Source organism: Cibotium barometz, chromosome 3 (genome assembly GCF_041138505.1).
Source record: "Cibotium barometz isolate CiBa-2024 chromosome 3, ASM4113850v1, whole genome shotgun sequence".
Classification (NCBI taxonomy): Eukaryota; Viridiplantae; Streptophyta; class Polypodiopsida; order Cyatheales; family Cibotiaceae; genus Cibotium; species Cibotium barometz.
In genome coordinates, this window is record NC_141048.1 from 28,565,745 (window position 1) to 28,584,348 (window position 18,604).

General features: G+C 50.1%; 1 protein-coding gene across 1 annotated transcript in view; it reads right to left on the reverse strand.

The window, feature by feature from the left end:
- Nucleotides 1-4,476: 4,476 nt before the first annotated feature.
- LOC147639903 (uncharacterized) overlaps nucleotides 4,477-18,604 on the reverse strand; it is a 73,160-nt gene continuing 59,032 nt past the window's right edge. The window contains exons 3-6 of the mRNA XM_086775228.1: nucleotides 6,447-6,546; nucleotides 6,288-6,354; nucleotides 5,027-5,105; nucleotides 4,477-4,862 (exon numbers count right to left, since the gene is read on the reverse strand). Of these exons, the coding sequence (XP_086631354.1) occupies nucleotides 4,818-4,862; nucleotides 5,027-5,105; nucleotides 6,288-6,354; nucleotides 6,447-6,546 (291 nt within the window). The 3' untranslated portion in view covers nucleotides 4,477-4,817. The remainder of the gene's footprint in view (nucleotides 4,863-5,026; nucleotides 5,106-6,287; nucleotides 6,355-6,446; nucleotides 6,547-18,604) is intronic.

Sequence of the window (18,604 nt, forward strand, 5' to 3'; positions counted from 1 at the left end):
TTCGACATTTGGTGGTTCGCATAGTGGCAGACTTAGCACTCGACCCTGGATATGTATGCATACACTAGGTTGCTCTGTCTGAGCGGGAGGCAGTCGCCATGGGACACAGCCACTGGCGCCTGATTCGAGATTCTTGCAGCACACCGGGTGGGCAGATTCGTAGCCGCTCGGATGGGGACTATTCTGCATCCAAGCCGCTTGCGAGGGCCCGCCGTAGACAGCCTCCACCTCAACAGGCCATCCATGAGGATCACCTCATGGAATGTACAGGGCCTTGGCGGCGCACACTACATACGTTATCGTGGTTGCTTGAGGCAGGAGCTTCAGAGATGCCTGGTTGGGGGCAGTATTGATATTCTGATGATGCAGGAGCACCATTTGGGTGAGAGCAGGATCCGGAGATACGGTTCGGTGATGCCTGGTAGATGGGACACCTTTTGGTCTGCAGGGTTTGGCCCCTTGGGTGGGCAGGGAGGAGTATGTGTGGTCATTGCGGATGTATGGCGGCAGGCCATTGTGGATCGCGGGATCATTGTGCCTGGTAGAGCACAGTATGTCATTCTGAGGATGCATGATGAGCTCTTTGGCGTGCTCAATGTCTATGCGCCCAACCATGCTAGTGCCAGAGCAGAGTTCTGGACCCAGGTTACGGATGCATTGCCAGAGGCCGCACATTGGTGTGTCGAGGGAGACTTCAACATGCTTGAGGACCCGGCTGATAGGGTGGGAGGCAGTCATGTTACAGTGCACGGCACGGAGCTTGCAGCGTGGGAGCGATTTTGCATGACACTGAGGATCACTGATGCATGGCAACATGAGGCTTTCTTCCGCTCTCAAGACAGTCTTAGTTTCTCTCGGTCGGATCGCCGACAGGGAGGGACTAATCTATCACGGATTGATCGCTTCTATGTGGGCGACAGGTTAGGGGAGCGAGGGGGCTCCGTCGGCATTCTCGCTGGCACCTCTTTTTAAGACCATGCGCCAGTTATTTTGACACTTGAGGAGAGGACACGGGAGACCAGCTTGCAGTTGAGGATCCCAGAGAGGGTACTTACAGATCCTAGTCTCGCTGAGGACATTGAGAGGATTTGGCATGACAGCCAGAGCTCAGACCAGGATGCAGCAGGCCAGTGGGCCCAGGGACTCATCGAGCTCAGCTCTTTTTTGCACGCTGCAGCCTTGACACGGCTGGGAGAGACTCGTGAGCGGGAGCGTCGGTGCAGTATCCTTGACAACATTTTCACACCTTCTGGGAGGCGACGGCCCGAGCTAGATTTCTCGGTGAGGACCTGATCGTGATGCTTCTCGATTTTGAGAAGGCATACGATAGAGTCGATTGGGGTTTCTTAGAGGTCACTATGCTTCGCCTGGGCTTTGAGCCAGTTTGGATTCGAGGAGTGGCGGCTCTATATTCCACAGCTCGTAGCCAAGTGCTGATGGCAGGAGGACGGGGGCCGAGTTTTGAGTTGACCAGATCAGTCCGTCAGGGGTGTCCTCTCGCCCCGTTTCTTTTTCTCTTCTTTGCTGAGGCTATGAGCATGTATCTGACGGTAGAGGAGGTTGGTTTGAGAGGACTCCAGCTCCCAGTCCGGGGGAGGACCTGCTCGATGCTGAGTTTGCTGATGACCTGGGTTTATTTTTGCATGGCCAGGAGGCCAATCTTCAACGGGCAGAGGAGTCGCTTCAGGTTTTTAGTGCAGCTTCGGGAGCATTGATCAATTGGCGCAAGACCGTGGCCTTTTGGATCAGTAGCGCTCCCACTCCGGCATGGAGCCCAGACCCAGGTTTTAGATGGATTCCTCCTGGCACAATAGTGCGGTATTTGGGATGCCAAATTGGACTAGATTTGTCACCTGAGCAGCAGATTGCCCCGCTTCTTCTGAGCATCCGAAAAAAGCTTTTGTATTGGAGTACAGCTCGGCTATCCTTGGCTGGGAGGGTGGTGGTGGCAAATCAGGTGCTTTTAGCGACCATGTGGTACATCACGTCTTGCTGGATCTTCTCGAGCTCTTGCATCAGCCAGGTACAGAGGCTTATCAGGAACTTTCTTTGGTCTGGGCGGGATGGTCAGCCAGCCCGCGCTAAGGTTGCTTGGGCAGTTATTACACTTCCGCTGGCCCAGGGGGGCTTGGGCATTATAGATCCAGTTGATCAGAGTAGAGCCTTATTGGGGAAGCTTATTGTTCGGGAGCTGCTTCCAGGCGGCGCTGAGCCTTGGAAAGAGCTTCTTTTTCAGCGGTTGCAGGCTCGGGCTCCCCCAGCAGGGGGCACTTGGGCACCAGAGATACGATGGATCTTCATAGAGATGAGGAGGACAGGCCTCAGTAGACGATGGGAGGACAGATTTGCCTTGAGCATCCTGCGAGCTTGGGAGTTGCTGAGACCGGGACTCTCAGAGACCTCCTTGTGATGAGGAGCGAGCCAGACAACCGCTCATCTGGAGCCCAGCGGTACGCACAGAGCAAGGTCATATGCTGGGTTCTCGACCTCGTCTAGCTTGGGGACCATTGGCGGCAGGCCTAGCACGTAGTTTTGGAGATTGGCAGGCCTTCTGCAGTCTCCCAAAGGAGATCCAGGTGGAGAGGCTGAGTCACTTCAAAGGGGGGCTGATTATGAGGGATGACATTCAGGAGGCACTCACAAAGGAGTGGTTCACGCCTCTCGAGCCAGTGGCCCCACAGTGGATGGGAGCCTTTACACGGTTGGAGATCCTGATTGCTGTCAGATGCCTCTACTATGAGATCCAAGATGAGGGCAGACTTCAGAGAGTGGAGGCACAGTCGCCTTTGGTTGCAAAGTGCATCTTTCAGAGGATACGGGTAGTGGCCGCCGCTTCCCGAAAGTGGCATATTGATCCAGACCGTGCAGATGTGGACTCTGATTGGCGCATATGGGCATATGCAGCGCGCCCCTTGGCCCGGCTCCAGTGGAACCCTGGCGAGTACAAGTGGCATGATCCTTATGCATCCCCCGAGGCCAAAGAGATCACCTTTTTCCAGTACACTGTTCGGTTGGGGGGAGATATTTTGACGGCGAGGAGGATGGTCTCTCCAGCTGCATCGGAGCATTGGCGGCTACAGGGACTCTCACGGGAGTTCCTGGAGGATTTTTGGACCAGGCTCTGGGCTAGTCGACAGGCACGCACGATCTCGACTTTCCAGTGGTTGGTCGCCCACAGGGGCTCTGCAGTTGGCACCTGGCTTGTCTACAGCGGTCTTCCGACGGCCTGCGTTCGATGCGGCCACCCTTTGGAGACACAGAGACATTGCCTATGGGACTGTCCTCAGGCGCAACAGATTTGGCTGCGGATGCTACGCATTCTGGCCCCCCTCTCTCCAGAGGACATGTATACGTGGGGTGCCGTTGCTTGGTCGACTTCGTCAAGGCCTGCTATGGGCTACGAGACGGAGCAAGACAGCCATGCCATCAGATTCATTAGGGGCCAGCCTCGCCTCGTTCCTTCACCGGATTTCTCGTCCGCCGACTGGACACAGGAGAGGGATCTACGATGGGAGCTCCTCAGCAGCCTCACCATCTGGTTCACCTAGAGAGCCCAATGTTTCAGGGCCTTTGAGGGGAGACTAGAGCCACCAGCAGAGACTGTTTGGGGGATTTGGCAGGAGTTGATCCACACCTTGCGAGGACAGTATGACCGCATCCGGGGCGACTCGGATGAGGCGATCTTGCGGCGCAAGGCCTTTCACATCACTTGGCGCAGCGGCCCCTTCTATACCCTACACACGGGCTCCCCCCGATGGCACTACTATAGGCCACCGGTTTGGCTTTTCCCCCCTCCTATTGTATGATATAGCCCCTCAGTTCTTTGTACTAATATTTATATTTTTCTGCACCTAGGGACCTAATGTGTGTTTTTTTATATAACTAATGAAAGGATCTTTTCTCGGGGGGAAAAAAAAAGAAAAACAAACAATTAAGCCTATGTAGTATTGTATGCATCTTAGGCACACTGTCTTATTCATGCACACACCAAATCTTAGCACTATGTGCATCTAATTTTCTCCAATCTATCCTTAATGCATTGGATTCACATAGCTCACCAACTATATTTTTCTATCTACAATGTAGTGTATAGTTGTTGAGTATGACTTACAAAGTTGTTGAGTATGACTTATAAGACTGAACGAGGCATTCCCTTCTCAAATATAACTCTAATATCATGGCTCCATTTGGCTAGCACATACAGTGTCAAGTAACCAGATAAGCACATGTCAAGCATTCAAGAACAATTAAACCTACACAGTGTCCACCAACTAGAAGTGTTGTTGCAAGTTTGAGAAGGCCAAAGCAATAACCAAATGCTTGTCTGTATAAGAACATCATACAACATAGTCTTTGTAACTTAACCAAGATGCATAGATTCCACCATCACATCCTACATAACGCATTCACTTGCATGTTACATGAACTCAAACCAAGGAAAAAACTCACCCTAAAATATGAATGTGCACAAGTGTCTTTGAAAAATAATGCTGAATACCTGTCTCTATTTGAAATGTATGGTCACAAGGCATGCAGCTTCTAAAAAGGCAGAGACTCAATTGGCTAAAACGAGTAGGAAGATACACGGCTATTAAAAGTGAGCTTTACATACCAAATAAAGAAACCCACCTTCCCCCCCAACACCCCTTTCTTTCCTTTTTAAAAAAGGAATCTAATTTTTAAATAGAATCTCCAAAATATTAATTATGCCCAAGCAAAGAAAAAAAGAACCAGATATGCCAGCTCGCTCAAGAACTTGCAAAGTGATTCCCCACCGCAAATTGGGACAACACCGACGACAAAACGTCCTTGAACTTTTATCCCCGAGGAACTGTTTTGAACATCTCCGCTAGCTCGCCAGACTGCCCAAACAAAACAAGGACGGACATGTATAATTTGGATTTTACATAACTCTTACCCTCGTGTGTGCACACACGCACGTGCATTTGCACACACACGTCCAAGCATGGTGTGAGTGCACTTTCATCAAGCCTTTTTACCGGTGTAGAACTTCGAAATGACTCACCTCGTGCATCTTTTTCAAGATATCAGAGCCTCCGACAAATTCCCCTTTTATGTACACCTGAGGGAAAGTTGGCCAGTTGCTACAAACCAACAAAAACATGAGAATTGTTATTAGATGTAAAATAGTATAATGTTTAGAAAAGTATTAACAAGTCTGCCTGCTTGGTCTCTCTCGTTAGCCACCAAGCAAGATGTTGGCACAAAGTCCTGCATAAAACAGAGAGCTTAGTACGGGGAGTTTATGCAACTATGCTTTAATGGAGGTTAACTTCCAGGTATCTGTAAAAGAGGCTTCCTCTACCGGTAGATGAAACCTTGTACCAAACGCTCATAGGGAGCCTTCTCTATTGTTCGCACAATAGACACAACATCATCTTCTTCATTGGCAGTAATAAACAAGCCCCCCAGAAGGCACCAATGTGATACCAAAGCCCATCAAAACAATCAGGTTTTTGCCATCACCTACGCTTCAGTGGTAAAACCTTGAGCAGGTTGTGTAAGGTAGCTTGCACTCAGACTCGAGGTGCTCAGTGACAAGCTCATGGATCGTGTCCTGGATAAGCAAGAAGCAGCCTATGATGCGGGAAGTTCAGCTTTGTACGGATACTCTCAAACAGGCTCTTTGGGGCTGGGAAACACTTGAAAGAGAGAGCTGGGACGTGGGCGTGCGGGGCAGGGGGGGGGGGGTGCAGGGGGGAAAGAATTGGACCTGCTTGTACAAGAGTATTCACAGACAGGGTACCCTTGTCTTTAGTGGCACTGACCATGGACCTAAGGAGGTGACCTTGGTACGGCCTATTGGGCCACTGCCAGCCTCCATGATCACAAACACACCTGTGTAAATAGCAAACATAACTTTAAACAATCCTAGCCTCCAGCAGCCGGTACATATCCCATTGGTGAGAGGTTCCTTTTGTAAAGCAGTGGAGGTCCTGCGCTCAAAAATCTCACCACCTTTGTCCACCCACACTGTCCTACTAGGCTAAACACTCATACAAGCATCAAAAGGAAAGATGCATGTGGCAAGTGAACATGGCAGCTAAACACTCTGAATTTGCAAGGTGAGATATCAACTGACAACAACCTCCTATTTGAATGGCTATATGCAATCCTTGTAGATCTCATCACACTCCGAGGGGTGATGGGGAGTAGATTCAGAGCGATTTGGTTACTTCCCACTAGATGGTTGTCTCCCATTGACACAACTACTACTTGGCATTTTAGTTTGCTAGTATAGCCACAATTGCACACCAATTGCACACCTAAAGTTCTTCATTGCTTGTCGAAGTTCTTGATCTTCCAAGATGTTTCTTGCTGCAAAAGGCACACCTGCAAGTAAAAATGCAACCCAAATTACCATACCAAACTGACTTTCATAGTAACTAGCACACGCACAAAAAAAAAGAGTGGTTCTTAAGTACCATGCACTTGCAATATGCGAGTGGCCATTGCGCTGAACCCACACTGTGGAGCATCAGGAACACCTTTCATATAAAGCAACACTGGATTCTCCTTTATGTCCTTTAAAAAAGTATGTTACATGTCAGCTTTGGTGATACAAAAAAGAAAAACTGCAATAATAAAACGATTTAATTTTACAAAAAAGCCCTTGTTGATAGGACAAAGAGATATTGAAAACTAATTCCAGCAGAAAAAAAATGGAAGGCTACAAGCATACTGATCAATATATAAACTTTTCTCTATCCCATACATTATCCCCAAATACAAAAGGCGTACAAGAATGAATGCTAAGCCCCTTTGGAGAAAAGTATACCTTCATAAGTGTGGAACATATCCCACCTTACATATTCAAAGATTTTTTTTTTTTTACCACCACCAAAACAAACACAAACAAGAAAAGTATACCTTCATAAGTGTGGAACATATCCCACCTTACATTTATTTAACCACCACCAAAACAAACACAAACAAGAAAAGTATACCTTCATAAGTGTGGAATGTGGAACATATCCCACCTTACATATTCAAAGAATACGCATTTATTTAACCGCCACCAACAACAAACACAAACAAGGGAAAAAAAAAGAAACAGTTTTGCAAAGACTACAAGGACAGAAAACAAACAAATTTCTGAAAAAAATGAGAGTTCAACAGAGAGGAAACTAAGCAGGTTATGATTTGAATCAAGAAAACTGGTCTATAAAAAAAAAGGGGAGAGACAGAGAGAGAGAGAGAGATGTTATTAACATCTACGAGAGATACGAAGGGTATATGAGACCGCAAAGATGTCACATTACATGTGATCCATAAGTAAACTCGATGCCACAACATGAAAAAAGAAAAACTAGCTGCCGAAAGAAAAATACACGGTCAATGTACTATGTAGGCCGTGAAGTATAATATAGGGGGCAGCAGAGGTGTCAGAACTCATAATGAGTTGTCCTCAAAACTGCCCGGGTCAAAAAGAGAGTAAGAGAGTTCAAAACTGACCGCTCTAAAAAGAGAGTAAGAGAGTTAACTGCTCCTTTAAGCCTCACATCTCTTCCCTAAGCTTTGCCTAAACTTAAAAAGCAAAAGTTTGGTGATGGAAAGAGAAATGTAGGCTGAGATCTGCCTGGTGCACGCCTTGGAGTATCCAAAAGGGACGCCCTCTTTAGTCTCTAAAAAGGTTATGTATGCTTTTAGAAGCGTGTAACCTTTTTCACTTGTTCAGATATGTTTGCCCATGAAAAGCAGCCCCCCATTTTTCCCACACGTTTTTTTCATGAAAGGCGTGCACATGTATGCTTTTTCTATTAAAACATATGACTCAACGAGTACTACTAAAAAAACGTTTTTACAAAAAAAGGGGTTTTAATGGTGTTTTAAATCCTCGCATGTGCTTTTTGTCCGGCCTGATGCCCTGGCTTCATACAATGTGTTGTTGTCTCCATCGCCGCTTTTGATTAGCGCAGCCCTTGTGCATGTGCTCATTGCCTCTGTTTGCTTGCCTAACACAACCGCAGCCGATATGCATGTTTCCACGCACTCTCTTCAGCATGCAGTCCATGCTCGACTCATACTAACCCCTCCCATATCACGGCTATGCACACCAACACCAAGGCCACCTCTAGCGTTTCTGCGCTTAGGGTTCCGACATGCAAAACAGCCATAGCACAGCACCTCCCTCTGCATACACCCTCTTTCATGCACTCCCTCTCACACCCAACAGATTTGCAGAGCCTTCTACAAGCTAACCCCATGCTCGATATCCTTGATGGCCCCCTCCTCCTACCGGGGGGTTAGCTCCATAGGTTGTATGAGGATGATGGTCCCACTTTGTATCGTATGGCTCGGATTTGACATTCCCAGCTCATAGCTCTAGTCTTTGTTTTCTTTTGTTCAATGCTGAGATTACTTTTTTTTTTTCCGAGAAAAGATCCTTTCATTAGTTATATAAAAACGCCCGTAGGGCTACAAAAGATCTCTCCTGCTCATAAGAGAAAAAGAGCAGTGAATACAGCAAGGCAGCCCGGGAGACTCTCCCTAGGTGCTGCAAAATACAAGCATCAGTACTAAGGACTGAGGGGCTAAATCATACAATAGGGGGGGGGAATAGCCAAACAGGTGGCCTATAATGCCAACGGGGGGATCCCGTGTGTAAGGTGTAGAAGGGGCCGCTGCGCCAGGTGGTGTGAAAAGCCTGGCGCCGCAAGATCGCCTCGTCCGAGTCGCCCCGGATGCGGTCATACTGTCCTCGCAGGGTGTGGATCAACTCCTGCCAAATCCCCCATACAGTCTCTGCTGGTGGCTCCAGTCTCCCCTCAAAGGCCGTGAAACACCGGGCCCTCCAGGTGAACCAGATGGTGAGGCTGCTGAGGAGCTCCCATCGTAAATCCCTCTCCTGTGTCCAGCTGGCGGACGAGAAATCCGGTGCCGGAACCAGGCGAGGCTGGCCCCTAATAAATCTGATGGCCTAACTGCCCTGCTCCATCTCATAGCCCATAGCAGGCCCTGACGAAGTCGACCAAGCAGCGGCACCCCACGTAAACATACCCTCTGGAGAGAGGGGGGCCAGAATACGCAGCATCCGCAGCCAAATCTGCTGTGCCTGAGGGCAGTCCCAAAGGCAATGTCTATGTGTCTCCATAGGGTGGCCGCATCGAACGCAGGCCGCCGAAAGATCGCTGTAAACAAGCCAAGTGCCAACTGCTGAGCCCCTGTGGGCGACCAGCCACTGAAAAGCCGAGATCCTGCGGGCCTGCCGACTAGCCCAGAGCCGAGCCCAGAAATCCTCCAGGAACTCCTGTGAGAGTCCTTGCAATCGCCAATGCCCCGCTGCCGCTGGAGAAACCGTCCTCCTCGCCGTCAAAATATGCCGTCCCAGCCGAACAGTATACTGGAAAAAGGTGATCTCTGTGGCCTCAAGGGATGCATAAGGATCATGCCACTCGTACTCCCCGGGGTCCCACTGTAGCCGGGCCAAGGGGCGCGCTGCATATGCCCATATGCGCCAATCCGGGAGCACATCAGCAGGGTCGGGATCAATATGCCACTTCCGAGAAGCGGCAGCCACTACCCGAATCCTCTAAAAGGTGCACTCTGCAACCAAAGGCGACTCCACCTCCACTCTCTGGAGTCTACCCTCATCCTGAATCTCATAGTAGAGGCATCTGCCATCCTCAGTGCTAGCTCTGACAGCAATCAGGATCTCCAACTGTGTAAAGGCTCCCATCCACCGTGGGGCCACTGGCTCGAGAGGCGTGAACCACTCCTCTGTGAGAGCCTCCTGTATATCATCCCTCATAATCAACCCCCCTCTGAAGTGACTCAGCCTCTCCACCTGGATCTCCTCTGGTAGACTGCAGAAAGCCTGCCAGTCTCCAAAACTACGAGCTGGGCCTGCCGCTAAAGGTCCCCAGGCTAGACGAGGCCGAGAACCCAGCATATGACCCTGCTCCGTGCGAACCGCTGGGCTCCAGATGAGCGGCTGCCTGGCCCGCTCCTCAACACAAGAAGGAGGCCGCTGAGAGAGCCCCGGTCTCAGCAGCTCCCAAGCTCTCAGGATACTCAAAGCAAATCTGTCCTCCCATCCTCTATTGAGGCCTGTCCTCCTCATCTCTATGAAGATCCAGCGAATCTCTGGTGCCCAAGTACCCCCTGCAGGGGGCGCCCGAGCCTGCAGTCGCTGCAAGAGGAGCTCTTTCCACGGCTCAGCGCCTGGAAGCAACCCCCGAACAATAAGCTTCCCCAATAAGGCTCTGCTCTGATCGACTGGATCTATAATGCCCAAACCGCCCTGAGCCAGCGGAAGTGTAATAACTGCCCATGCAACCTTTGCCCGAGCTGGCTGACCGTCCCGCCCAGACCACAGAAAGTTCCTGATCAGCCTCTGTACCTGGCTGATGCAAGAGCTCGAGAAAATCCAGCAAGACGTAATGTACCACATGGTTGCTAACAGCACCTGATTTGCCACCACCACCCTCCCAGCCAAGGATAGTCGAGGTGTACTCCAATACAATAGCTTCTTCCGAATGCTCAGAAGAAGCGGGGCAATCTGCTGCTCAGGTGACAAATCGAGGCCAATCTGGCATCCCAAATACCGCACTGCTGTGCCTGGAGGAATCCATCTAAAACCGGGGTCCGGGCTCCATGCCGGAGTGGGAGCACTACTGATCCAAAAGGCCACTGTCTTGCGCCAATTGATCAATGCTCCCGAAGCTGCACTAAAAACCTGGAGCGACTACTCAGCCCGAATAAGATTGGCCTCTTGGCCATGCAAAAATAAGCCCGTGTCGTCTGCAAACTCAGCATCAAGCAAATCCTCCCCCCGGACTGGGAGCTGAAGTCCTCTCAAACCAACCTCCTCTGCCGTCAAATACATACTCATAGCCTCCGCAAAGAAGAGAAAAAGGAAAGGGGCGAGACGACACCCTTGACGGACTGATCTGGTCAGCTCAAAACTCGGCCCCCGTCCTCCTGCAATCAGCACCTGGCTGCGAGCTGTGGAATACAGAGCTGCCACCCCTCTGATCCATCCTGGCTCAAAGCCCACGCGAAGCATAGTGCCCTCTAAGAATCCCCAATCAACTCTATCGTATGCCTTCTCAAAATCGAGAAGCATCACGACCAAGTCCTCGCCAAGAAATCTAGCTCGGGCCGTCGCCTCCCAGAAAGTAAAGATGTTGTCAAGGATACTGCGCTCCTTGACAAATCCTGTCTGAGTAGCATGAATCAACTCCCCCAGGAAGGGCTGTATCCTCAAACTCAAGGCCTTTGCTAAGACCTTGTAGACAGTATTGAGGATCGTAATAGGCCTCCAATGCTGAATGTCATCTGATACTCCCTCCCCCTTGGGGATAAGATAGATCAAGCCCTCTGAAAAGCTCTGCGGCATCACCCCAGTGTCCAAAACATGCTGAAAGCCCCTGCGGAGGCCTGGCCCCAAAAGGTCCCAATAGCACATAAAAAAGGCCGGCGTCAGTCCGTCCTCCCCTGGGCAACTATGTCGCGGCAGGACCCTCAAGGCCTCGGCAAGCTCAATCTCTGACAGAGGCGCACCTAGAACTGTACGCATATGGTCTGTGACCCTCCTCTGCACATGGGCCCACACAGTCTGTCTGCAAACATCTCGATCCTCAGTGGCTGGCTCCGCTGAAAGCAGGTCACTATAAAATGCAGTGGCAATGGCTCTGATCTCCCTGAGCTCAGTAGCTACCGATCCATCCGGTCTACTAAGCTGGCGGACTCCTGCTCGCGCATGACGGGGTCCAGTGATCTCAAAAAACTCCCCAGTCACTCTATCACCAAGCTGCGTCCACTGAGAGGCCTGACGACGATAGTAAAACTCATGTCTCTGCTCCTCTACCTCTCTAACCTCCTGACGTGCCTGGCTCAGCTGGGACGCCACCCACTCACATGCAGGCTGCTGCTCCTCAAGGAGCTGTAGCGAAGCAAGGCTACGTCTCAGCCATTGCTCCCGCTCGCGAATCTCTCCCAGTCGTGTCAAAGCTGCAGCGTGTAGAAAAGAGCTAAGATCAATGAGTCCCTGGGCACACTGGCCCGCTGCATCCTGGTCAGAGCACTGACTATCATGCCAGATCCTCTCAATGTCCTCAGCAAGACTGGGATCTGCAAGTACCCTCTCTGGGATCCTCAACTGCAAGCTGGGCTCCCGTGTCCCCTCCTCCAATGTCAATATAACTGGCGCATGATCTGAAAATGAGGTGCCAGCGAGAATGCCGACGGAGCCCCCTCGCTCCCCTAACCAGTCGCCCACATAAAAGCGATCAATCCGTGATAGATTAGTCCCTCCCTGCCGGCGATCCGACCGAGAGAAACTAAGACTGTCCTGAGACCGGGAGAAAGCCCCATGCTGCCATGCATCAGTGATCCTCAGTGACATGCAAAACCGGTCCCAAGCTGCAAGCTCCGTGCCGTGCACTGTAACATGACTTCCTCCCACCCTATCTGCCGGGTCCTCAAGCATGTTGAAGTCTCCCCCAACACACCAATGTGCGGCCTCTGGCAATGCATCTGTAACCTGAGTCCAGAACTCTGCTCTGGCACTAGCATGATTGGGCGCATAGATGTTGAGCACACCCAATAGCTCATCATGCATCCTCAGAATGACATACTGTGCTCTACCAGGCACAATGATCCCTCGATCCACAATGGCCTGCCGCCATACATCTACAATAACCATGCATACTCCTCCCTGTCCACCCAAATGACCAAACCCTGCAGACCAAAAAGTGTCCCATCTACCAGGCATCACCGAACCATATCTCCGGATCCTGCTCTCACCCAAGTGGTGCTCCTGCTTCATCAAAATGTCAATGCTGCCACCAACCAGGCATCTCTGAAGCTCCTGCCTCAAGCAACCTCGATAGCGTATAAAGTGTGCTCCGCCAAGGCCCTGTACATTCCATGAGATGATCCTCATGGATGCCCTGCTGAGGTGGATGCTGTCTCAGCCGTACGGCGGGCCTTCGCAAGCGGCTTGGATGGAGAGTAGTCCCCATCCGAACGGCTGCGAATCTGCCCACCCGGTGTACTGCAAGAATCCCGGATCAGGCGCCAAAGGCTGTGGCCCATGGCGACTGCCTCCTGCTCTGACAGAGAAACCTCGTGTATACTCACATATCCAGGGTCACGTGCCAAGTCTGCCACTATGCGCACGACCAAATGCCGAATCCCTGAGGTATCCACACTCCCGGGATCCAAGAAAAAATGAGCCAACTCCCAAAGTCGGCCTATCACATCTGTCACCTCCAGATCGCTCATGTGGTGAGAAAACTCAACTGCCTGAGTCGTCAAAGTGCTGAGAGCGAGCTCTAGAGTCCACTCCCGGTCACAAGGTCCACATAGAGGGAACGAGAAGGCCACCGCTGAGTCTAGTGCCTCCTCCCCGCGGGCCGGAGGTATCACTACATGAACTCGAATGGGTGCTGGCTCATGGGGGCCCTCTGCTCCAAAAAGCCGTGTGAAGGTATAATCAAAGGCCTCCGAGCGCTGTCTAATGCCAAGGCGACTCAGCCGACTGCGGATAGATGAAATCCGTGAGGCCCTAATCGGCATAGGTCTCCTCTGTGATGCTCGAGCGAGGTCAGTGCTCAGCGCTCTCCGGACTGCAGGTGAGCGCCAGGGAACTGCCAGGGCCTCCCGGGAAGGTGAGGCGGGCGGAGGGGGAGGAGGAGGAGGCGAGGGAGGTGGAGAGGGAGCCACTGCCGAAACCGAAGCGGGGGCGGGAGGAGGCGATGGTGGAAGCGAGGCGGTGGGAGGGGACGGGGGTGGGGGGGTGAAGGAGGGGGAGCTGGCATCTCCTGGTCCTCGGTCGCTACAGGGGTCTCCTCCTGAAGGGGAGCAAAGCTGTTCCTCACGGGAACCCAGTGAGGCTGAGACTGTGGCTGCTGCTGCAGCGGTCTCTGGGCGTGCTGCTGTGGCTGTCTCCCTCGGCGGCGCCCCTGTCCAGGCTGCCACTCCGAGGTCTCTGTGGCCTGAGCAGGTGTCCCGGAGGCAGCCTGCCGAGCCGAATCTGTGGGCGGGCCATCAGTAGCCTACTGCTATGGAGAGGGTCAAGGTCTCCTGCGAGGGCAGGCCTTGGCCAGATGACCGACCTGCCTGCAAATGAAGCACTGGTTCGGGAGCCCCGAGAACTCCACTCTCTGATCTATCCACCCCCCCCCCCCTATCCTAGGTAACTGAATGACCTTAGGAAGGGAGGAGATGTCAGACACCAACACTCTGACCGAAGGTAGCCCAGCTGCTCTGGCCACCACTGAAGCTGCTGAGGGGCCCGTCTCTAGTACCAAGCCCACCAATGCTCCGAGCCTGGAGAGGAGCGGAAGATACTCCCGGCGGAGACCAGGGAAACAAACTGTAACATGGAAGAGGCGCTCTCCCTGCTCCGCCGCTGCTGGGTCAAATCCATGCTGCCAAGGTCTGAAGAAAGCCCGAGCACTCCTGATGTCAAGGGGACTCATGGCAAGGACCTTGGCAACGCTCTGGGCGGCCTCGAACTCGATCTGATAATGTCCCCGGCCCAGAAGCTGTACATCCAGGATCTTGCCCACATCTGCAAGAAGGCGGGCCTGAAGAAGATCCCTGATCTCCCCTCTGCTGGGGCGAGTGCCGACTATACGGCAGATGGTGGAATGAGCCTGGAGGCGTTCCACCTCTGCGGTGAGGCTCGCTTCCTCTTCCGGCGAAAGAGAAAGCCTGATGGGGGTGACCTCAGGGGCGGGCGAGGGGGCTGCGGATGAGTCCCTCTGAGGCGGGGCGGGAGGAGCCTCCATCAGAGTCTGAAGCTGCGGCGAAGGCGAGGCGAAGGCGGGAACCTGCTGGAAACGAGTTGCACACAGAGAGGCGGAATACGGAGCGAAAAATGAAATCAAAACCCCCAGGGGGCGGAAGCAAGAAAAGGAGGGGGGGGGGGGGGGGGGGGGAAGAAGGCGAAAGAGATAAAACCTTAAAAAAAAGGGGGGGGGGGAGGGCAGGGGCTGCGCGCAAGAGGGATGGGCGGAAAAAACGAACTGGCGGAGGGGGGGGGATAAGTCGCCGCAGAGAGGAGGAGGGCGCGAAGACAAGGGGGGGGAGGCGTAAGGGAGAGGAAGGCGGCGAGCAGAGCTATGGGCAGCAGCGAAGGCAGGCGGAAGGGGGGGGGCGCAGCAGCGGATGTAGACGGGGGGGCTAAACGAAAGGCGGCGGAGGTCAAAGAAGGCGGCGGACAATGCAGGCGGCGGGCAATGCAGGGAAGGCGGAGAAGGAGGAAGCGAGGAGGAAACGAGGGGGCGAGCAGGCAGGGAAGGTGAAGGGCGCAGTGCAACAACGCGAGCAGGGAGAGGTGGGCGGGAGCTTCAGCGACCTCTAGATGTTAATAATGCTGAGATTACTTGGACACTATTGTATCACTTTTGGTTACATAGACCCACTGGGTCTTTTGAAGACATTTAATATGACTTTCTTTCTCTCTCTTACCCTCAGGATCACACGTTTCAAACATGCATGAAAAAAAACTGAAAAAGCACCAAACCTTTTCAACCAAGATCAAAACCCTAGCAAATACCATGAGAAAAATGCCTTGGATTCTCAACACACTTGCATTCTCGACAAACTTGCAACCACGCATGAGACATGCAAACCTTGCTTTTCACCTCCGTGTTTAGGTTTGCCCAAATACCAACTGTAATGAGTAGAGAGAGATCACTATGTACTACTGTATATACAATGCTGAATAGAGATACTCAATGGTAGCACTGCTCTTGAGCTCTCAATGACTCAATGATGGCTGATTGATCAATGAATGAATATGACTAAGGTCTAGACTCCTATTTATATTGTCTAATATTGGTGGGTTGGGTACCAAGCCTTATATTAATGTCCAACTAAGTGTGTTCACACAATAACCCAATAACTCTGTCCACACTTGGCTGCTCATTGGGTGCCTAGACAATACTACAAAGGATCTGGCACAATAGCCCTTACAAACACATGAATCCGTCCACATACTCGACCTTTGAGCTAGCCAATGGGTAGAAGCATGTCCACGTCACACTCAGGAGAGTGTGACACATGACATTCCCTCCAGCTTAACTTGGAGCACGGGTGTAAATGATGCTCCACCGCTCCAATCTTATTGTCTCCAATGATGTCACCGCTACTACCTCCACAGTAATTATGGGCATTGGAACTAGCCCCTCTGCCTCTGGATGCTCAGCTAGCATGGTAGACACTACTGCAGAATCACTCATCTCATCCTCTTCCTCAATGGATTTGAAGAGAAAATTCTAAAACTCGCTTAATGACTCCTTATCCTCGGCAACTAGAATGAACTCTGGGATGGGTGGTTGTAGCATGCAACCAGCATGATCATGTAGCTCGCAGCAAGGATTTCTTTATACTTTATGTTAGTGAGCATGAAGCAAGCCACTTTAATCTTTAATACAAAAGATAGAGTTGTACAAAGAGAATATGTAGAGTCGACACCAGATTGGGTCTCAACTACCCACTGAAGGGCTCCCACTTGCAAGTACGACTATTTGCTTTATTGCTTTGGAGAACTTTCTTTACAATGCAGAAAACTTACTGATGACCATCGACTGAGGAATGCCAAACGCAAGGACAAGGTAGACCAAACATCAACTGATACATCAAGCGGACTGAAGAAAACTTTGAAGCCACTATGCACACCCAGATCTGCTGAGGAAAATGCAAGACTGAAGGCTGAATGCTGAAGAGGACTTCAGGATGCCTTGGACTGAAGCACAATGAACAGCAAATTTTGTATGCACAACTCTTAGGACTCAAGCACACATGTTTCTACTCTTATTCACTGCTGAAACTATGAGAGTGAGATGATTAATGCAATAGACTGAAGGCACCTTATATATGAACACCTTGATGCTGGTCAGTTTTCTCTTCATGTTGTCCGCCTGTTAATATTGCTCACGACTGCTGAAAATAGTCATTTATGCCATCGCTTTTCACATGTGGCTGGGCTGCTGGGTCTGCTCACCAACAGGCTGTTGGGCTGGCCAACTGGGCAATACGATGGCTGGCCCCCATCCCAAAGCTCAAGTGCTTGCCCGTTTGGTGGCTATTGGTGGCCCTTGGTTGGCCCCCTTTGGTGGGCCATGGGTTGCCCATGTGCAAGTCACTTATATTGGCCATAAGGCAAGCCTATGCCTTATGCTCTACATGCTTCTATATGCTTGTTATTTATTCATGTGCTAGGATCACCTACATCCTCTGTTCTCCAAGTGGGTTAAGTGACAGACGCTCACACCTAAGGCTTGGAAAGACCTACGTACCTCTTGCCTAACACGTCCTTGGACTAGGGCTCACAATGGGGTCACGGCATACAACATAATCCCTAAAAAGTGAGTAACGTATTTGCCGTCATAGCATTCTCTATCATCTGTGACATGTTTGTTACTCGAGTCTTTATGCAATAGTTACGCACTTCCTTGGGCAGCCCACAACAATACTTCTCCACCTGCTCAGACAAAGGCACTGCACGATAGGAAGTAACTGGGAGTAAAGCTTCCCAAAACTTCTTATTATAATCCTCAAGATTTTCACACTTTGATGCATCCAACTTGTGCCATGTTGTCATTACATCCACCTCAAAAGTAGATGTGAGCCATACGGAAGAGAACAGTTTGGTCCACAATAACCCATAGCTCCCAAAGTTAGGAAATAAACCAAGAAAAGGAACTGTAAACAATAAAGATCGCCACCATAACCATCTTTTGTATCATAAAACTAAAGAAAATTCAAAAAAAAATCAAGAAAATGGATCAAATGCATGAGCTATGATACCAATGAAAGAAAGGAGGGAGGAGGGACTTGTTAATGTGGAGTCTAGACACATTAGACATCATTTACATAGAGGCTAAGGACATGGTGAAGGTCACCATGAAAGCTTTGAGCAAGGCTTGAATTGATATTGAGTAAAAGATGATAAAAGTGATATTACACCTTGGCCTTATAATTGTCTTATATATACTCTTGGCCACTATTCACACTTAATAATACCGGCCCCCACATGAGGCCATGCCTAAGACCATAGTCCATTAGGTCACAAAAACAAATCCATAAAATTAGTTTATAATTGAATATTCTTATTGGATCCCAATGGGTTTGTTGTGTAACATATAACCATAAAGGTTTGTGGTATTAGTTTCTTTATTATAAATTTATTGTGTGTGAAGTTTCCTATGTGATTTGAAAAACTCATCTATAATAAGATATATATTACATTTATAAAGTTTTGAGGTACATCAATATGTATATACATCAAAAATATATATGTAATCAGGTAAGTTATTTGAATATGTGGCATTGTGTGTGAGAATGTTAAAAACAATATAGATTTTGGTGGTGTTGTTGTGTGTGTGTTTGTTTTTTTAAAATCGATTTTGTTATTGTTAATATTATTGTTATGTGTGTGTGTGTGTGTGTGTGTGTGTATGTGTTCATTCATGTTTAATATGATGACTTTTGTATGTATGTATAGTGTATATTTATATATATATATATATATAGATAGAGAGAGAGAGAGAGAGAGAATTTAAGTTTTCCAGATTGTAATAATATTGATACATAAATATTAAGTATAAGAGTTTTAAAGAAAAAA